Source organism: Hyaena hyaena, unplaced genomic scaffold (assembly GCF_003009895.1).
Source record: "Hyaena hyaena isolate Hyena2069 unplaced genomic scaffold, ASM300989v1 scaffold_2066, whole genome shotgun sequence".
NCBI lineage: Eukaryota > Metazoa > Chordata > Mammalia > Carnivora > Hyaenidae > Hyaena > Hyaena hyaena.
This window is the reverse complement of record NW_024082650.1, coordinates 59938-82351: the sequence shown is the minus strand read 5'-3', so window position 1 is coordinate 82351 and position 22414 is coordinate 59938. Positions and strand designations below refer to the sequence as shown.

Here is a 22414-nt window from a genome sequence, read left to right as displayed (position 1 = left end):
AGTGAAAGGACAACCATTTTCTATCTCTAAGGAAGGGACAACTATTTTTATATATAAGTAAGTCAATTGTATGCACATAAGCCTTTTTTTTTTTTCTTTTGGATTCTTCTTCTGGTACTGTGGATGTATATCTATCCTGGTTAAATCATTCTGTTTTACTACCATGGCATTAAAATAAGTATTGGTATTTGATGCTGTAATTTCTCCAAACATTCTTCCTTCCAATGTTGTCTTAGCTATTCTAAATCTTATGCATTTTGTGTTAGTTTTAGAATTAGCACGTCACATTCTAAAAAATATATATATTATATTCATATATATATATATATATATATATATATGAAACATTTAGGGATTGTATTGACACTATAGGTAAATTTGGGAGACTTTCCATCCCAAGAATATATAGAGTGTTCCAATCCAAGTACATGGTTACCTCTTCACTATTAAGGTTTTCTTTTATTTTGTCAGCAACACGTGCACACTTGGTTTCTCAGGAAGCAGATTCTGAAATCAAGAATAGTGACCTGGGGATTTATTACAGACTAACCTCAGTGCAAGAGAGGGAAAGGAACCAGGATTGGGCAGAAAGTTTTTCACATTTGATTACATTCATTACTATTTTATTTTTGGATGCTGTTATAAATGGTTTTAGCTTTTAAATATTTTTCCCATTGTTTACTGCTAACCTACAGAAATATGATTGATGTTACACAATGAGATTATATTTTGAGCCGTTATCCAACAACTCTGATAATTTATGTATCCTAATAGTTTGTAAACTATTAGTGAGCTGGGGGTTATTGGGTAACTTATAAGTGATATCAGTTTTACACACACATATACACAGTATATTCGCTACAAATAAAAATGTTTTATTTCTTCCTTTCTCAATTTTTATATATTTATATTTATCTTGCCTTAGTTTACTGCGAGGGCCTCTAATAGACAGTAGAGGTTATTGAATAAAATAATTGATAAAAACCAATTGTGGTCTTTTTCCAGAGCTCAAAAGCAAAACATTCACTTTTTTTTTTTTTTTTTTTTGCCACAAGCATGATGTTAGGTTTACAGTTGGTTGTTGTTAGTTTTTTGTTCGGTTTGTTTTTCTTTTCTTTCTTTTGATGTTACCATTCTTTACCAGATTAGGGAAATCTTCTGCTTCTAGTTTCCTAAGAGATTGGGTATTAAATTTTCTCAAATGCTCTTCTACATCTATTAAAATAATAATATATTTTTTCTTTTTCTTTCTGTTTCTTATTTTCTTTTCTACAATGTAAATCCACCTGTATTTTAGGAGGATTCTCGCACAGAGAGTCATGACACCGAGGCTTTTTAACTTCCACGAAGCAACTTTATTCGTGCCAGCACCACTCATTTGGGTTTGTACCAGAAGGACTGAGCACCAAACTCATGTGGCATAGTTTTTTATACATTTTCTATATCTTTGTCTCCCATATATGGTAACACACAAACTCGTAGTCTGATGAAGTAGTCTCAGGTTCCAAGGTCATGAGGGATGTTGTCATGTAGGCACATAGCCCAGTAACCTTGAAGTTTTCTCTCCCTTTTTTTCTCTCTCCTTAGGGAGGAGTCCCTACCACGGTATTACCAGAATGAATCCCAGTTGGTCGTGATGTATTATCCTATCTATACAATTAATTTCTAGATTTCATTTTCCCTGACGTTCTATAAGGTGGGTATTTGCCTTGTTTATTTCTGGAAAAGCAGGAAACGTGAGCTTCAGTTTTCTGTAGGTTCATCCAACACACTGAATTTCTGCCCAACAGTATCTGGCCTGAATCTAAACGATAAGGCATTACTGTAGGCTCCTTTTACATAGTACATGAGGAGAAAGAAGGTTGAAAAATGTACATGGTTAGGAGAGAGGCAAAGATTTAACCTCCTAGCATCTCTATTCCATTTGTGTGGTCCCCAAGATGTATGCTCCATACAGTTGCCTAGATCGCAGAATCATAGCAACCTACTTGCACTAATTATATTTTCTATCTGGTATTTCACTCATTAGTGTGTTCTCAATCTTCACTGGGTTAGCCAGCTTCTCACATATAGTATTCTTTATGTTAGTGCAGGATGCATAATAAACATATGGTGTGTCTAAATATCCACAAGCCATCCTATCACCTACATCATCTGCATTTCGTATAAACCTAAAAGAGAAATAAAGAATTGGGCTTAGCAAGTCTAACATTTGAAACACATTCACAGAAAACAAAATTACTTTTCCAACACATCATTGCTCCCAGGAGTGCGTTGTCTAAAATAAATTTTAATTATTATTTAAAGTATGAAGAGTGTTCCAGTTACTCATTTTATCAACAAATATACAGCGTCTAATGCTGTCTTATTTCAGTCTGCCTTTTCCACTTTTTTACATCTGGAATATTTACTGTCTTTTACTTCCAGATGTACCATCTTTCTGCTCCAATACTTAATATGATTTACAGTAATACAATTCTATTATATTCTCCAGTCTGGACTCAGTAGTAAATCTTTGACTGTGTCTCTTCCAGTATTTTTCGTAATCACTCTAATCGGGAATTAACCCAATATATGACACCCTCAGTTCAACATCATTTCCAAGTGATGTCTCCCTCAAGCCATTTTTCAGAGATTTTATTCTGAAGTTCTGAATAATTAGCAGCCCTTAATACAAGATTACTGAGCAAGGACTGTGCATCAGAGACAAACTTAGAAAATATTATCTTTTGGGAAAAATGTAGTATCTATAGTTGGGTCAACAAATAATGATCATCAATAACCATTATTAATGATTAATAAGTAAGCTCATCAATTAATAACAAATAAATAAGTTCATCAATTAAATTTTCAAAAGTGAGGGGTGCCTGGGTGGCTTAGTTGGTTAAGCGTCCGACTTTTGCTTAGGTCATGATCTCACGGTTCGTGGGTTTGAGCCCCGTGTCGGGCTCTGTGCTGACTGCCAGCTCGGAGCCTGGAGCCTGTTTCAGTCTGTGACTCCCTCTCTCTCTGACCCTCCCCTGCTCACGCTGTCTCTCTCTCTCCTAGAAATAAATAGAACATTAAAAAAAAATTCGCTCTTAAAACCAACCAGTGGTAAAAACATGAAATAATTATGGCTACCAAATGTATGCAGACTTCAATATTAGCAGTGCAAAAGTTAAGGATCAAATGACAGAGATTAAGGAAGACCAAAATGAGAAGAGAAAGGTGGAAAGCAAGAGAAGTGGAAGGAGGAACCTTAATACCAATCTCTACCTCCTATGCTATGGAGAATTTAGAGATACACTCTGTGGTTGTTTAAATAAGAAGCAAAGGTTTATATTAAGGGGTGAGGGAAAGGAAGTGAGACTTAGTCTTAAATCATATATCAAAACAGGAAGTCAAAAGATAATTCCTAAAGCTGATATATCTATATTTAGTAGTACAAACATATTATTTAGAACTATAAAGATAATCATCATAAGAAATAAAAATAATTTTAAAAAATTACCTTTAAGGAGCAAAACACCCTTTGAGGAGAGGTGTTTTTATCAGCTGATTGGCTTTTCTGAACTATTTTGTTTAAATGTGTACATACATTACTTTGAAAGATGAAAATCGTAATAACTGTGTTATCCATGGCTATCCATGTAGGATGTATTTATGGCTGTTAACCAAGATTCCCTCCATTCTGGCCCAATCCCAACTTATGTCTTAACTATGGACACTGCCTTCAATTTAAAACCCACAGATTCACATATTGTACTTCCTGCAGTGAATTATGGACATAGATTATAAAATTTACATTTGTTTTATTTCTATATATAGGAAGCTCTATGTATTGAAATGACAGTTTAAATAATTAATATGGAATTGATATAAATGTTATTACATAATGAATAACTTTTAAACATAAACTTCAAATTGTATTAGAAACCATCTTTTAATGACACTAGTGTGTCAGTCATTATCCAGCTTACCTCCCACATCCTAATACCTGACATATAAAGACCATTTCAACAAAATAGTCTATTAAGTAGGTAATTAAATTGAACAGATTGTTATGTTTCCTTTGAAATGAGCCACATTGATTTGACGGAAAATCAGTAAGTATATAGTAGATCAAAAGTTGGATATTATTATGAAAACCAATGGATTTTTATCCAGATTTTGTACCATAGAAAATAACAAACAACAGAAATATGGGTCATAGACCCGAATGTAAAATCTAAAACTATAAAACTTTAAGAACAAAAGGAGAAAATCTTTATGATTTGGGGTTTGGCAAAGATTTCCTAGCTATAACCCCAAAAGCCTGATCCATGAAATAACAAGAAAAGTACAAAATTGGGCTTGATGAAAATTAAAAACTTCTCTCTTTGAAAAAACACTGTGAAGACAAAAAAACAAACAAAGAAATCCAAGCCAAAACTGGATAAAAAATATTTCTCATTTACAAAATATATGTCATTCATAGATATAACATATCTGGTCTCCAGATTATATAAGGAACTCCCAACACTCAAAATAAAATAATAAAAAAATCAGAACTGATACATTATGAAAGAAGTTATACAAGTAATAAACAAGCATAATAAGGGGCGCCTGGGTGGCTTAGTCGGTTAAGCGTCCGACTTTCGCTTGGGTCATGATCTCGCAGTTCGTGGGTTCGAGCCCCGCGTCGGGCTCTGTGCTGACTGCCAGCTCAGAGCCTGGAGCCCGTTTCAGAGTCTGTGTCTCCCTCTCTCTCTGACCCTCCCCTGCTCACGCTGTCTCTCTCTCTCTCTCCTAGAAATAAATAAAAATATTTTAAAAAAATAAACAAGCATAATAAGAGATAGTGAACAACATTATGCATTAAGAAATTGCAAGTTGAAGTCATAATGGACATCCTTGTATAAACTATTAATAATATTTTTTTATAATTGACACATAATATTACATGAGTTTTAGGTACACAACTTAGTGATTTGACAAGTTTATACATTATCTTTTGTTACCCACAAGCATGGCTAGCATTACTATTACAATAGCATCAACTATTTCTTATCCTCTGCTTCCTATTCTTGTGATTCACTCATTCCATAACTAAGCCCCCCCCCTTTTTTTTTTNCTAGAAATAAATAAACATAAAATAAATAAATAAGTAAATAAATAAATTTTCAAAAGTGAAATTTCCTATTTGAAGGAAATAACCATTATGAAAAACCATTATTAATGATTAATAAGTAAGCTCATCAATAAATAACAAATAAGTTCATCAATTAAATTTTCAAAAGTGAAATTTCCTATTTGAAGTGACATAATACAGATGTCAGTGATGACCACCCCTTTCCAGAAACAAATCCCAAAATAACATTATTAAGAAAAAACAAAAGGAAATATATTACATTCATACATAATTATATATTATATACATATATAATGTACTCTATATACATATATATATATTATATGGTTTTTTATTTTGGTATTATTTCTTTTAAAAAAGTTTTAATGTTTTTATTCATTTTTGAGAGACAGATACAGAGCGCTAACGGGGGAGGCACAGAGAGAGAGAGGGAGACACAGAATCTGAAGCAGGCTCCAGGCTCTGAGCTGTCAGCACAGAGCCTGACACGGGGCTCGAACCCACCCACCCAAACCGAAGTCAGTTAACCGACTGAGCCACCCAGGTGCCCCATATTTTAGTATTATTTCTTAATAATTAGAAATATATACTGTTTTCTATTCTACCATAGATTAGCTCCCCATTAGCAATAGAAACAAATAAACACATGGAAATTCTTCCTTTTCAAAACAAGATTTCATCTGTACTCTCCCGTGATATATGCACTACCTTTACCAATAGTCCCTTGCCGTCAAATGAGATCTTTAAAATACATATCCTTTTGTTGTCCGTTTGTACACATAGTATCTTCCCCTCTGTCGTGTCATTGCAAACTCCCAAAGACATAGCTGTCTTTGTCTTTCTGACCCATATTCTTACATGTACTCTTCCTATCTGAAGGAAAAGGAATACTGATCAATCAATACTTGTATTTGCTTCTGGCCCCCTATGGGGAGTGTGCAGGAAACTCTGGGGACTTAGTGTGGCTGGACCCCTGTATTCACACCCGTTTCATGTGTCCTCAGCCTACAAATATGTATACACATGTGGGCTTGTGGCAGTTTCCAGCAGGTTGAGGCTCTGGCTTCTTTCTTTAGTTTAATCCTGTCTGTTACCCATTTTTTAAAAAAATTTTTAACATTTTTATTTATTTCTGAGAGAGAGAGACGGCATAAGAAGGGGAAGGTCAGAGATAAAGGGAGACACAGAATCCGAAACAGGCTCCAGGCTCTGAGCTAGCTGTCAGCACAGAGCCCGACGTGGGGCTTGAACCCAGGAAGGGTGAGATCATGACCTGAGCTGAAGTCTGCCGCCCAACCAACTGAGCCACCCAGGTGCCCCTGTTTCTTAATTTTAAGATATAAAACACAAATGGGAATTTTGACATTATTTTTATGTGTGCCTTGTCTGTCTCCCCTCCCCTCATTATAGGTAGAACAAATATAACATATTAATCTATTCATAATGGTATATTTATAAGCACACTTCTTAATATATTACATTACAAAATATTTTAGATAAGCCATATATGTAATATACCATGCCCATGTTCATTTTATTCTCATTACTGGACATGTTCTAGTCTATTTCTAAATTTTTCATTCAAAATTGCCATTTTAAATGTGAATTACAGCAGAAATTTCAGAGCTAAAATTTATCTTTGGTTATTCTATGTATTCTTACTGAAGGATTTATCACATGATATCTTTTTTATGTATAGAATTGTTTCATTAGTCTGTGCATATAACCAATAGTTAAGCAATGAAGGGAAGAATCAGTCTTTCTTTCATCTTTGAATCTCAGCACTTGGTAAAATTTTCAGCACAGTGAATTTTGTTGGCTTCTATAATTTTCTTAGATAAAAGTCTCACGGAAACTTCCTTTTAGTTTAATACTATAAATAAGTTCCTTAGTGACTTTCAGGAAAATGAGAGGACATTTGTGTCAACTTTTTTGCATCATTAAGTGCATTAAAGAACCTGATGGCACAATTTCAACCAAAGCTAGTTGTTTGTTTGTTTGTTTGTTTAATTTACATCCAAGTTAGTTAGCTTATAGCATAACAATGATTTTAGGAGTAGATTCCTTAATGTCCCTTTCCTATTTAGCCCATCTGCCCTCTCATAACCCCTCCAGCAACTCTGTTTGTTCTCCATATTAAGAGTCTCTTATGTTTTGTCCCCCTTCCTGTTTTTATATTATTTTTGCTTCCCTTCCCTTATTTTCGTCTGTTTTGTATCTTAAAGTCCTCATATGAGTGAAGTCATATGATATTTGTCTTTCTCTGACTGACTAATTTTGCTTAGCATAATATCCTCTAACAACCAAAGCTTGTTTTAGTTTTAATCTACAACTCTGATGGAGGAAACACCTTTACTCAAACCAACTATAAAAGTTCAATAAGAATAAAGACTTACCAGTCGGAGGAGGACATTATCTCATCCAATGTTTTGTAATCTGCATAATCTTCTCTGGGAGATAATCCCAGCCAGTAGTTACGGAACCTCTTGGATTCTACAAATTCCTACAAGAAATAGAGAGGTTAAAAAAATAATAATAATTGCCTCCCATTCCTGTGTATTACTTCACAACACAATTTCTCACAAATTACTGTTTTAAGGTAACATTTTTTGACATTATACTACTACTTTTTGATGTCAGAGAAAAATGAAACAAAGTGTTTCTTACTATAAGATTTCCTCCAACATTTATTTTTTTAAATATTTTATTTATTTTTGAGAGAGAGAGAGAGATAGCATGAGCAGGGGAGGGTCAAAGAGAGAGAGAGACACAGAATCTGAAGCAGGCTCCAGGCTCTGAACTAGCTGTCCACACAGAGCCTGATGCGGGGCTCGAATCCATGAACAGTGAGATCATGACCTGAGCTGAAGTCAAATGCTTAACCGACTGAGCCACTCAGGCGCCCCTCCTCCAACATTTATATATCAGTTACTGCTTCACATGGAAAAGTAGCTACCAGTCCATCCACGCCTTACTTTAACTTAGGGTCCGTGAAGTTCACAATGTTCAAGATTCAAATATAGAGCAATAGTCTAGGGGCAAAGGAGGTGGTTAATCACCAAAATGCAAGTTAAGAGAAACAGAAAAAGTAAGGGGAAAACATAGCAAACTCAGATGAGAAGTGGTTATAGACTAGAATTTAGATCCAGTCCAGAATTTTGTAGACAAAGTAGGGTTTTTTCCCTCATATTCCAGAGATTTTTTTTAGTAAATAACTATAAGCGGATCAATTGAGAAGAATGAGATGAGGAAGAGACTATGGTTTCATTTCTCCCACTGCTATAAAGGCAGACAAAGATTCTCACAGTAGGGAAGCTGAGACTTTTGGGAACATGAATTTTTTCCTTAAATAATAAGCGAATACTCTCTGAGAGAACATAAATGCTGAGGAATAAGTAAAATATGGAGATACCACTTAGATACTAGAGAAAAAGAAAATAAATACACATAAATACATACATAAATCTTCTAGAGAACTCACTTTTCCTGGAACCTAGGGACTCAGTAAAATATATTTGTTTGGCACTTACCTTTGACATCCCATCTTAACTCCTACTTTTTTATACATATTTTATCGAACCTATCTCCTTATTCTAGTATATGTTGGCTTTTTCTCTTAGTTAAAAAAAAATACAAAATGGTAGAAACAAGCATCTTCTCCAGTGTACATTTTATGGAATTGGTAACCCTCCAGAGTGATTTCCAGCTCTTCAATTTTTAGATAAATTCTCAGAAATTGTGTTCTGAGAAATGTTCACAGCCCCAAAGATTCTGGGCACCCCATATCTTCCCATCTGCCCAGCCTCTGAGATTCCGTGGATATTAAGGTCCTAAGCTACAGTTTGAGATGAAACCTCAGTGATACTACCCTGCAATAAAGGCACTCAGTCTCAGTCACCTCATACCCCGACTAAAACAAGCCAGAATCATGTATGGATCAGTACAAATTTTCTCCAGCATGCCTCAGTCCGTCCTCTCTATACTATGATAGGAAATGTGACTTCCTTCCTCACATGCAGAGATACGGGGCATCTTACCAATACACGTTTGTTCTTAATCATCAACAGGCTGGCATTTTGAGCAGAGCAGAACATGGCACTCTCTTGCCATGATACATAGTTCTTAATTACTAGGTAACAGTTGTCTTCATGCCATATCCATGTCCTTGGACAAGGTTTACATTGGTGCTCTGTGAAAGAACATACTTTTATTTGGTTTGTGTTAATAATCTTCATTATTCTCATTATTCCAACAATCCTTTATGCTGAATATACCAAACTTACTTGTCTGTCTTGCTTTTACATGAAAGGTGAAGGAAACGAATCTTGTGTTCCAGGTCCCTGTAAACCACCGCTATATGTCCAGAACATAATCTGAACAATACATTTCAAATTAAATGTCCCGGGTGTTCTAGTGTATTTTCTTATCTCGGGAGTCCTGAATAATGATTAATGAATTTACTTTTCTCTCTTTGTCGTTTTTTTAAATTACTACATGGCAATAAAAGCTAATCATGAAAACATTGTGTGGTAACAACCAACCCCATAAACCTACACCAACCCATCACTAGCTATGGTGTTTCTGGTTGTCTGGCATTAAATATTTGAGAGAGTTCTCAAAAGCACAAAGAACATGGTTTAGATATAATAGCTATAGAAACTTTAGAAATACTGAAAGACTAATTCCTCCCAACAGCAAGACCTAACTACCTCTTTTCTGTCGACTCGCATCAAACATTGACCTAAACTTAGAAACAAGGTCACCGATAAAGTGGTGACCTACTTTCTCTTCTTATCCTTTAAAATGGGTATAAAGAGGTGACCTGTCATCTCCTCCTTATTTTCTATTGACCTCAGTGCCAAAAATAATAGTAAATCTCAGATTAGAGAAACTGTATTCTGTCTAACGTTTTATTAATTGTCATCCTCTGATAATTTGGGGGCCTACAGTTATTATTACTTTTCTTACTTTTCTTCTAATTGCACAGTGAGTCCTCTGTCACCTACATTCAATTCCTTTCCCCAAATAATGGCATCCGAGGGAAAGGCTGCTAGCTATTATTGCAATAATTCTCAGTGACTCCAAGGTTTTGTTCTAATAAAGAGCTTACAGAGGAATATAAGATTACCTGGTTGTCTTTTGTAGAGCTCTTGACATAATTTGGTGGCTATTTCTTGCAGAGTGAAAGATAGGTCCCTGATCACCTTGGAACTATTCATGTTCTGCATCAGTTGTAGTGAAAGATTTCTCTGAAGTTCTTCTTTGAAATTTTGTAGTTTATTCATTTTTCTCATTTCTTTCTTCAAAGTTATGTAAACTTGAGATTTAAAAAAAAAGAAATGACAAAATATTTTAATCTCTCAACCCAACCATGACCTTCTTTCTGCTGAACCAGTATTATGCACGTTAGAGATCTAGGAAGTCTCTTCATAGAAGTAAAGGAAACAGACTACCATATTTAAGTACCTGATTATCAATACTTTTTGCAGGTATATCACCTATCATCATTCTAAACTTCAATTCAAGACTATACTGTCTTGTAAAACTCACGTATTTCGAGGTGGTTTCCCTTTCAGTCAAAACACAGGTGATACGTACATATGCTTCCTAAGACTCCTAGTCCAATCAGCAGCAGAAGGCATAGAAGAGTCAAAGCCAAGGCTCTCTGATGCCATAAATGGGAAGTAGCAGGAGGTGCTGTAGAAAGCAAAATTAGGAACAGGCCAGAAATGGTTTACATCTTCATTTGAATCATTCATTCATTCATTCATTCATTCATTCATTTTGCCTTTATTTCTTGCCTTACATGTCTCTGGTAAAAGAATATGTTCTGCTAAATACTCAAGGACATTTAAAAATACTTTTTAAAAGAATAACATTTTGTTAGTTGTTTTGCATGGATACTAGTTCTCACAGGAGAAGCTATTAATTGGTAGGCGGATTCAAGAAACAAAGAGGCAAAAATGGGATTTAAAAAGGAGGCTTGAGAAAACCAATATATAATATATATCTTTTCTGTACAAATTTGGGGGGAAATGGGTAGCTGGGTGACTAATAGAGAGGTCAATCAGGGCAATCCTGTCTTGGGTGGACAGTTGTGATTGTCAAAGTCAATAACTTGTTTTTTAAGTTCTTCCTCCCCAGATCCTGAGAGTTTGGCTGTGGGACATGATTGATAGGCTCTGTCTTGTAATGTCTTTGTGTATCCTCCCTTCAGCCAAACCTCAAGCCAGATCTGCACCATTTCTACATCCAAATTTCTTCATAATTTTAGCAACAAACTTCTGTGGGGTGTTTCTCTTTTGCTAAACACAGAAAACCCTCAAATAAATCATTTCCCTATTTTAAAAAAAACAGGAATGACAAACTTCATCTTATAAATTAATCATTGTTAAATCACTACCTGGGTTTAAATTATCATCATTGGTATATATGTAAGCTAGATATTTCAAAAAATATAATTCAGGAATAACATGATAACCTTATTTTATTTCTGATCTGTCTTTGTGTCCTACATCTCTTAGTTGGTGATGTAACGTTGTGAAGTATAGAGAGAGTTGAAAGTATAATGTAAAACAAATTTTTAGACTTTGAACAATAGTTAATAATGGAAGAACTATAGAGTCAAGATCTTATCTAAGGTTAGAAATATGATTTCAAGTGCTATCTTTCATAAGAATTATGTTCTCATCTAGTTATGTATTCATTTAGTCATAAGTTATCTTTCAATACCTTCTATATACTAGACATAGTATATAGAGTTGTTGGCAACCCAATTAGAACAGGGGTGGCATATAGGAAACACTTGGTGATTGTAGTAAATATGTATTTGTATTTATATTTATATTTAATGAGATGAAGATGATTGGGGAAAGGAAAATTTTAGGGGAAGTTTTTTTAAAAATAAAAAACTTTCAGGTACAGTTTGTTATATTTGTATATTCAGGTACAGAATGTTATATTTTCCAATATTTCTTCACTTCTTTTCTCCCTTTAGTCCTCTATGTGTCTTTTCATGTAACTTAACCTCCAAAAGAAATAGAAATTTGGGAGTGATATATGCTTACTTGGTAGAAAATCAAATGACATTTTTTAAAGGTTTCTCTGTCTCTGTGTCTGTTTCTGTCTTTCAGGCACACACACACACACACACACACACACACACACGCACACGCACACACACACACTTCTTTCCCTTCCCTTCCCTTTTCTTTTCTTCTCTTCTTTTTTTCTTTTTTCTTTTCTTTTCTTTTCCTTCCTTCCTCCTTCCTTCATTCCTCACCCTCTTTTCTTTCTTTCTTTCTTTCTTTCTTTCTTTCTTTCTTTCTTTCTTTCTTTCTTTCTTTCTTTCTTTCTTTTCTTTCTCTCTTTCCTTCCTCCCTCCCTCCCTCTCTTTCTTCCTTCCTTCCTTCCTCTCCAATATCTAGGCTTAACATATAGGCATTTTGGTGTGTATACGTATGTGAGTACTTTGTAGCCTCCAATAAACTTTTTTTTTCCCTTTTCTAAATAATGAGTTAGATTCTGGAAACATTAACCCCATCATACAACTATAAGGATCACTTTAAAATAAAGTATCAAACTATTAAGTTCTGCTCAATAGTTTAACCAAAGCAGTCTTTTAAATGCCATATACACAATGAGAAAATTAAGTCCAAAATATATCTCACACTAGGGAAACTAAATTAATTAAAGATTTATGAAAAAGAGCTGTATTCCCACTCAGCCATAATATTCCCTGAGCTATTATCTAATCATTCAAAGAATGAATAGACTTTGGGGCGCCTGGGTGGCTTAGTCAGTTAAGCGTCCGACTTTCGCTTATGTCATGATCTTGCGTTTCGTGGGTTTGAGCCCCGCGTCGGGCTATGTGCTGACTGCCAGCTCAGAGTCTGGAGCCTGTTTCAGTCTGTGACTCCCTCCCTCTCTGACCCTCCCCTGCTCACGCTCTCTCTCTCTCTCTCTCCTAAAAAAAAAAAAAAAAAAGAATGAACAGACCTAATAGTAAGCTAAAGAGAAGTCATATAATCTGATTTTAATATATATAAATAATAATAATATATCTAACAGTATAGTAATATGTTCATTCATAAAATTTCAATTTGTAGATCTGAATACTATTATCTCACTCTTTATCTACAGTTGTAGTTAATGTTAAAGTAAACTTCCTCACCTTTTGGTTCAAAGTTCACATGCTCCTACTTAGTTACATATTGCTACAGAGGACTGCTTAGCAGCCTTCTCTGAACAAAATTTGATTTCTTAGATGGTAATGGTCAAATTGGAGCAAAAAAGAACTTCAATTCCTTCTTATATGCCATTCTGAAAAATATTCTTGACCTTATCTATTATTGTCATTCTTTTTGAAAGCCTCTTGTTTTCATTTATGGCACCTGGAACTGAAAAGTGTGGTCAACTTTAAACATTAAAGAAATACATACTAGGTTAAATGAATAAACAAAAAACTGCTGAGTGAAATCCTGGCCAAGAAGAAAACATTTTGGGGGGACACCTGGGTGGCTCAGTTGCCTAAGCTTCTGGCTCTTGGTTGGGGCTCAGGTCATGAACTGGGAGTTTGTGGGTTCAAGCCCCTTGTCAGGCTCTGTGCTGGCAGCATAGAGCCTGCTTGGGATTCTCTCTCTCTCTCTCTCTCTGTCCCTCCCCCCTCCTCTATCTCTCAAAAATAAATAAATATTTAAAAAAAGAAAACATTTTATTGGTGTATTTCTCATCTTTATCTATCTTTCATTTAAATCTTACAAAATAATCATTAAACATATTAGCCTTTTTCAAATGGCACAATTAGTACACGCTACATGATGGCTGCAAACTCATCATTGAGCAGGTATTGTTATCCCATTTAATAGAGGAGAGCATAGAGCTTCAAAAGATCAAATGATTTATTCACATCTGATCATTTCCAAACCCTCTCCTCCATAATTCTGGCAGGTCAATGAAGTAGAGTGTCTTTTTCTATCCACAGATATACATGTGACACTCAAGCACACCATGTACTCACTGAAGCCTTGTATCTCTGCTGAAAAAATGGAGATGCCCATGACCAGGTCATAAGACAAATAGAATAGTGCTTGTCACATAGCGGGGAAATGAGAGCCACTTTTATTATTGTATTTGTGACTTGCATTTTCTTATAAACACAAAGAATATACAAAACCATGACTTTTCTGGACAGCATGTGCTTCTTGTTCTAAGGCTTCATTTCACTGAGGGAAAAAAAGTTTCACAATTCAGTAAAATCAAAATATTATTCTATTCCAATTATCTTGAGTATGATATTAAAACATAGAAAGTGTGTAAAAGATTGAGTGCTAGATGCACTAATCAGCATCATTAAGAAAAACCCTTTCTAATCATTTTGTATGTTAGTAGCTTTGGTAAAAATAAGAGGCTGAATTTAAAATTCAAGGAGGGGCATGTGGGTGGCTCAGTCGGTTTAGCGTCCGACTCATGATCTCGGATCCAGTCATGACCTCACAGTTCATGAGTTTGAACCCTGATTTGGGCTCTGCGCTGACAGTTCAAAGCTTGCTTGCGATTATCTCTCCCCCTCTCTCTCCACCTCTGCTCCATTCATGCTCTCTCTTTCTCTCTCAGAATAAATAAATAAATAAACATTAAAATAAATAAGATTCACACCAACAGGGTCATGGTCAATTCATTAATGTCTAAGGCCTTCTACCCTTCCACTTCTATCAACCTACAATGTTTCCAAAGCTCAGAGTCTTACCTTTTATCCCAACTGTGCCAGACTCCTGAATACTTTTCCTTTTACTGGAGTCCTGAAAATTTAGATCTGCATAAGTAACTTCTTCAGACATCGGGGCTATGAAAAGAAATCTCCCCAAATTATTATTTTTTTAAAAGATGAAGATGAACTAACAGAGGTGAATGTTAAACAAGAGTTGCAGGTTTAAACTTCTGTTTGTAAACCAGAACTTACATTTATAAGCTCATACTTCTCTTTTCACTGTACCAATCCCGGGCATCTACGAATGAGCTGCAGCCTATGAGGGGCCTCAGATGAGTACAGACACAGTTGCAAGAGTGAGAGTCTTTTTTTTTTTTTTTCCGCTGACCTCTTCCTTTTTCTCATTTCTCCATATCTGCCAACTACCAACATAGTTTTAAAAATTGTGTTGGATATTATTTAGTGTCGTGCAAGGGGGAACAGATCACTAGCAACATGTGTGCAGATTATAACATAGCATTTATCTGAGAAAAACCTCCCAGCAGAGAATAACAAAAGGACACAATCCTTGAACACTCACTCTTCTACAGCAGTGGCCTGACACAGACTTTCTCTCTCTGTGTCCCGGCAAAGGTCCTGATACAGAGGATTTGCCCTTTGGGGAGATCACACGTGCCCAGAGCGCTCCCAGGGAGATGCAGAGGATGAGCCCCACTCTGCAACTCTATGACATAGGGATAGGTTAGCCTAAGAGGAGCTAGGGGACGTCTAGTTTCTCTAGTAGCAGGGAATATATCAAGATATCTGCCGCCCAGGAATCACACCAGGGAGCACACATGTAACAGCCAAGGTGTGTATACCAAAGGCCCCAGAAATTTCTCTGTAGTCGGGGAAAGCTGAGGTCAGTCTTGCCATCTCTCTGCAGCCAGGCTCAATCTTTTCTGAGCCAGCTTTCAGCTAAGGTCTACTAAAAAGGAGAAGTAAATGTCTCCAGGGTCCCAGAAGTCAGGATCTTATAAGGTTGACACAGCCTTCTTTGGAGGCAGGGGTCTATTGGTTCACTGATCAGGTGTACAAGGTGAAGGCGGGGGTCGGGGAATGATTGTTTTGAGATAAGTTTTTTCCTCATTCTTATTAATAAATCTGATGTTTTCAGTCACTTAATTGAAGAGTTGGGAGATCACAGTGATAGTGACATACTCACGTTCAAAAGAAGAGACCCACAGTCAGGATCCAAAGAGAAGAAACAAGTATCTACATTAAAAGGGGAGTTTGGGGGCGCCTGGGTGGCTCGGTCGGTTGGCCGTCCGACTTCGGCTCAGGTCATGATCTCACCATTCATGGGTTCGAGCCCTGTGTTGGGCTCTGTGCTGACAGCTCAGAGCCTGGAGCCTGCTTCGGATTCTGTGTCTCCTGCTCTCTCTGCCCCTCCCCCACTTGCACTCTGTCTCTCTAAAATACCCTGAATAAGTGGTAAAAAATAAAAAATTTTTTAAATAAAAAATAAAAGGAGAGTTTAAAGATGATAAAATAAAAGGACAATTTGTAAGATGTGGGTAGGCTCAAAAGAATATAATAATAATAACATAAAAATATGAATATATTACATAATATATAAGTATATTATAATGTATTTATCATTATGGAATATATAAAATTGTTACTATTATTATTTTCCCTTGAGCCTATCCACATCTTGCAAATTGTCCCTTGAGCTGTATTTGATATTTGAATATGTCACTGTGAACATTACTACCTGTTGCTTTAGGGATATGGGAAACACTATTGCCAAGAGTGACCTGTCTCAGTTTCCAATGTAACAGAACTGTGATTGTGTTCCTGGTAGAAGCAAAACATCCTTTGGCTCTGGTACCCCCAAACACACCAAGAGTTTGTCTGGCAAACCAGCTGCAAAAATCCCTCACATGAGCTCTAGCGTATAATACACAGAACAGCTATTTCTGCTTCTGCATCAGTTCCCAGACAACACATCGTGAATATAGGGAGCTGACCGTAGTCTGACAGGTGTTTTCAAGCACGAATAGTAGGTTACAACGGGGCACCCTAACCCCCTAAATGATCATCTCCCAGCTTATTAAGTCTTCAAAAGCATTTCAGTCATTTCTCCATTACACCACGCTACCTGCTTTCAAGTAGTGGGCCATGTATTAAGTCCAATGAGTTGTTATTCATGGCTCCTTTCCTTTGCCTTGAAATTAACTTCCTTGTCAGGAGGCACGTTATAAGAAATGCCACAGAGACTTAGAAATTGATCTGTCAAGCCATGACCAGTGCCTTCTGATGCACTGACTGTAAGGAAGACAAATCTCTGAATCAGTGTCCCAATTTTTTAAGCTCAATTTTCTCTTGTTTCTCAAATATCACACACACACACACACACACACACACACACACACACCGTCCCTTTAGCTAGAATATCAATCAATTCCAATGTGAATTCTTTTTCATTTAACACAACAGCAAAATGGATCCCATTAAGCTCATAATTAAGATTATACTTTCACTATATCCACTGAATATTTCTCATATATTAACTTACAAGTAAGTAGGTTATCTGGCACAGTTATTTCCAAGGGAACAGTATCACAGATGAAAAGGCCATAGCAGTTCCTTAACTCACCTTTCTTAGAAATATTCAAAGCCAATGGCTGATCCTTCCTCTTTAAATACTTTTTTTTTTTTAGGAGAGAGGGAGAGAGACAGCATGAGCAGGGGAGGGTCAGAGAGAGAGGGAGACACAGACTCTGAAATAGGCTCCAGGCTCTGAGCTGGCAGTCAGCACAGAGCCCAATGCGGGGCTTGAACGCACGAACCGCGAGAAGTGAAAGTCGGACCCTTAACCGACTAAGCCACCCAGGCGTCCCACCTCTTTAAATACTTTTAAGTCTTGGATTCCATCTTGCCCTCACTTGATCCTTAATTAAATCATTCTGCATTTGTTATTATTTATTTCTGTTCTAGAGTTTTCATTTGACCCTTGAATTATTTCCATGCTGTTGAAATTCTTTATACATTTTTTTGTCTTCACCTAAACACAGTAGCCATTTTTCTTTTAAATTTCCTGTCCAATAGCATCACTACCTGAAAGCATTTGCAGCTCATTTTTTCTTTTTTTTAAATATAATTTATTGTCAGATTGGCTTATCTTTAACACCCAGTGCGCATCCCCATAAAAAGTTCATTTTTTATTAATTTGGCTTGTCAATTGGTGTTTTGCCAATTCTTCTTTTTAGGAGGCCTCATAATTTTTTTATGAAATACCAGGCATTGTATGTAAGAATAGCAGAGATTATGAATATTTTTCTATCAATAGGTTGTTTTTGTTTTCTGTTTTCCTGGCAGGCAGGCACGATAGAAGCAGTAAGCCTTGATCAGTTGGAGTCCCTCAAGTTTCGTCTTGTCGGTTCCTTTTATACATTTTGTCCAGTCTTTACGCTGATCTCTTTGTAGGAGCCTTCATGTGATACTAGCCATGGTTCTAGGGCCAGAACTTGAGATCTCCTGGTTGCTCACTGTATAAAACCTGCTGAACACACGTATGAGAGCCAATGGTCAAGCAATGCATCTATGCCATTTTTTTCTGAAACAACACACACTAGGGACAGTATCACAGATTCAGAAGCAATAGCGATTGGTGTACTCTCCTCTCACCTATTACACTACGGGGTAATGCACAGGAATCCGGCAGGTTTGGGTGTGTCAGACTCCAGGTAGGAGACTGTGGTGCTGAGCATGGTTGTTGGAGGCACAAACCTGGTGAATCATCAGCTCCTCCGCAGGAGCTAATGAAATCAGCTAAGAAATTTGGTCACTACGTTACGACATCATGGTCCAGACACCTCTTGCACTGCTGTCTCAGTATCTTCACCACAGAAACCACCAGCCCACTCACTCCTTACATTTGTAACTGGGAGATGTGTCAGAACTTATCACGGGAGTCCTCACACTATCTAAATGGACCGTCTTAAGCGCTCAACCTTAGCTAGCTAACTTTGCAGATTTACAAGAGCTGAAATAGAAACAAATAAGTATTGGAGGATTTAATGCTTTCCTCTCCCCCTTGCCTTGACTCTAAAGTGTGGCTGATGTTTATTCCACCGCAGTTGAGCAAACACTTCAACCTGTAAAGGCTGTAAGGCTGGATCGCTGGGACAGGCAGCCACTGGAGAGGAAGACTCAGTTCCACTTAGTGGGTAGAAAGCTAGAAAGTACGTCTCTCCTACTTTTACAACAGAGTCAATCTGCATGATCTGCCAATGCATAACTTCTCTTATACCCCTCAGAGATCTGAGGTCAAGGGCAGAGAGCTAAGCTAAAATCTGAGGAAAGCTACAAGGCTTACTTACTTGGGGTAAATACTCAACTCGTATAAGCTGTTGTAAAGAATTAGGCTAAAGTTTTTAACAAGTTGCTGAAGATTAGAGTGTGGGTTTCTATGATCACTGAAGACACGAGGGTATATCACACTCACGTGCAGGCACTTCACAGACGTCACCGGATGCTGAAAGTTTGAGGATTGTTTGGGAAACACTAGAAAGTTTCCTTTACGTTGAAGGATTCCGGGGAGATGAACAGCAGTCACCGTACAAAAGATGTGAAGTCCCATCTGGAAATGTCTCCCCCGGGGTGGAACAAATGTGTTCCTCTCAGTCCACAGGTGGTCTTGGTACAGCTCAAAATGAAACAACTGTGTCTATACCCCTGGGGGAAGAACTGGAAAGAATCCTGGCTTCTAGACCAGGTCTGCTAAATGAAGTTCTAGTTACTCACAGTGGCTACTTGCTTGACAACCACCCTGTTTCACTTCCCGTTTCTTCAGTGTTTCTCTCACCTTCCAAATAAACAGCCTACACTAGATTCTTGGGTCTCCTGTTGCATTTCTCTGTTTCCCTTTCTCTAGCCCTTTCCACCCTTAAAGGGGCAGCAACCTATCTTTCCTTTCTTGCGTAGTCCTCCCCCATCCTCAGTCCCTAGGTTGTGTCACTATTTAAGGGTTCCCAGAGAGCTGTTAAGAACAGAATCAAGAGGGGCGCCTGGGTGGCTTAGTCGGTTAAGCGTCCGACTTTCGCTTGGGTCATGATCTCACGGTTCGTGGGTTCGGGCCCCGCGTCGGGCTCTGTGCTGACTGCCCCCTGAGAGCCTGGAGCCTGTTTCAGAGTCTGTGACTCCCTCTCTCTCTGACCCTCCCCTGCTCACGCTGTCTCTCTCTCTCTCTCTCTCCTAGAAATAAATAAAAGCATTTAAAAAAAAATTAAAAAAAAAATAAAAAATAAAAAATAAAAAAAAAGAACAGAATCAAGAAAAGCCCCAGACCAAGCGCTGGAGCACTTATGAATGTAAAAGATAAGAAAAATTGTTGCGACCTAAGTAGGGTTGTCAAATAAAATACAAGACCTCTAGCTAAATTTGGAATTCAGTTGAAAAACGATGTGTTTATGTCGCATGCGATGTTTTCATTTGTTACATTTGCCACGTTTGCTGTTGATCCGAAATTCAAATTTGACTAGGAATTCTATATTTTAATTTGCTAAGTCTAGTCACCCCCTCTGTAAGCCCAAGGAGTGGGATGGCTAGAAAAAGGGAGACACGTATATATCGGTCGCAAACATCCTTTCAGTGAGAAGGAAGGCTTTTCCTGACCACCCACCCTAAAATTGTGTTCTCTCTACTCCTCCACACTCTATCCATTATTATGTTTTTTTCCATAGTACTTATCAAGTACTTAGTTCAATTAAAATATTTGGACTATCAATAATATCAATTAATATTTGACTTATCAAGCCCAATTAATATTTTCTGAGTCTCTGAAAGGCATCCAGAAATGCGTGTGTGTGTGTGTGTGTGTGTGTGTGTGTGTGTGTGTGTTTAATGGAATGGCTTCCTGCTACTTAGGCTCTGGCCTTCACAAGTCACAGAAAGCTTACTGAATGAAGGAGCCCTATAGCTCCTGAGGTGTCCACCAAGTCAGTCAGCTAGGAAAAGAAACTACATAGTATAACCCTCTAAATCCAGCCTGTCCCAACAAGTGGAATAAAATAGTGCAAAATTGAAGCTTGCACACTTCTATACCAGAAGGCTTTATCCAGTAGTGAACATCTCTACCTTTACTTATGTCTCAAGGCAAGCAGGGATGTGGTGGGGAACCATCACTCCACAACTTCAGTGCAGGGGTTGCTGGAGAGGAAATTGGCCAAGGGCATTTTGCCAGGCAGCAGACCCGAGCCTCGACCATATTCAGATCATTACTCATGGCACACTGGTCGAACTTGTTGCCTGGAAACCTTCTCTTTACCAATCTCACTCTAGCACCTGTTGCAATGCCATTTTCTTGGTTACTGCAGGTCAAGGCTGGTGAATTCCACATTCCACAAAATGTTGCCATGGATAATTGTTTTACCCTTTCCACTTTGTATCTAACACGTTTATTTAAACATGGTCATTCTAAAGTAACCCAGCTCAACACCCAGTACTATAAATATGAACAAAATGAGGAATAAAATTTAGAGGATACAGTACATTCTGGGGCGCCTGGGTGGCTCAATCAGTTAAGCGTCGGACTTCGGCTCAGGTCATAATCTCACAGTTAGTGGGTTTGAGCCCTGCGTCAGGCTCTGTGCTGACTGCCAGCTCAGAGCCTGGAGCCTGTTTCAGATTCTGTGTCTCTCTCTCTCTCTGACCCTCCCCTGCTCAGACTGTCTCTCTCTCTCTCTCAGAAATAAATAAAAACACTTAAAAAAAAGAAGAAGAAGAAGGTATGGTACATTCTGAAAAATCTGAAAACATTAAGGAACAGTTAATGAAATAAATAGAAAAAATCAGCCATGAGATTCCAGGAGAACACTGTATTTATTTCAAAAGTAATTTGTACAACTGGGATGCATCTTAAGGTTCTGCCTGCCTTCCCTCCAGCCTGCTGGGAACTGATCACCAAGTTTTATTGTCAAGGAAGAACCTTTAACCTGCAACCTTCAGCTACATTCATGAAAATGGGAAGAATGTACAGACAGGAAAACAGATGGATCTGGTGTTTTGTAAGGACTGTAGTTTTGTGTGTGCACACAGAAATGAACCTCAGTCTTTCATTGCCTAGAACTTTTGGACACTTTTTTCCCCACACCTGGACAGTTTGGGGTCAGTCTCATAGCTTTTGCAGTTCTTTTCAGTAATCAGAAGAGGCTCATTTCAGAAACTATTATGTCTAGCAGAATCTCAAAACTCCAAACTCTTCTATTCAAACTTAAACTTCACATTAAAAACACTATTCTTTTCCTCTGCCTGGGTGGTTCAGTCAGCTAAGCATTCAATTTCAGTTCAAGTCGTGATCTCATGATTTATGGGTTTGAGCCTGGTGTCAGTCTCTGTGCTGATAGCTCAGAGCTTGGGGTCTGCTTTGGATTCTGTGTTCCCCTGTCTCTCTGCCCCTTCTCTCCTTACACTGTCTCTCTCTGTCTCTCTCTCTCTCTTTTTAATGTTTTATTTATTTCTAGGAGAGAGAGAGAGACAGCGTGAGCAGGGGAGGGTCAGAGAGAGAGGGAGTCACAGACTGAAACAGGCGCCAGTCTCCGGGCTGG

At 37.5% G+C, this 22414-nt stretch overlaps 1 protein-coding gene across 2 annotated transcripts; it reads right to left on the bottom strand.

The window, feature by feature from the left end:
* Positions 1-1332: 1332 nt before the first annotated feature.
* Positions 1333-15047, bottom strand: CLEC12A (C-type lectin domain family 12 member A). 2 transcript variants are annotated; one of them, XM_039225291.1, is made up of 6 exons: positions 14862-15047; positions 10712-10810; positions 10242-10430; positions 9151-9302; positions 7510-7616; positions 1333-2171 (listed from the first exon to the last, which is right to left on the bottom strand). In XM_039225291.1, the coding sequence occupies exons 1-6, from the start codon at positions 14950-14952 to the stop codon at positions 1994-1996; spliced, it is 816 nt and encodes a 271-aa protein (XP_039081222.1). In that variant the 5' UTR covers positions 14953-15047; the 3' UTR covers positions 1333-1993. The 2 variants fall into 2 exon arrangements, with proteins under 2 accessions (XP_039081222.1, XP_039081223.1); XM_039225292.1 differs by lacking the exon at positions 1333-2171 and adding an exon at positions 5657-5986.
* Positions 15048-22414: the final 7367 nt, after the last annotated feature.

What these genes read in the sequence shown, in the direction of transcription:
- CLEC12A (XM_039225291.1), bottom strand. Translation starts at nt 14,952, where the DNA reads ATGTCTGAAGAAGTTACTTATGCAGATCTAAATTTTCAGGACTCCAGT. An exon ending in TTAAGAACAAACGTGTATTG is followed by an intron (nt 7,617 to 9,150) that starts GTAAGATGCCCC and finishes TATTTCTTGTAG; the next exon opens with GAATTTGTAGAATCCAAGAG. An exon ending in ATAATGTCCTCCTCCGACTG is followed by an intron (nt 2,172 to 7,509) that starts GTAAGTCTTTAT and finishes TTTCTCTTTTAG; the next exon opens with GTTTATACGAAATGCAGATG.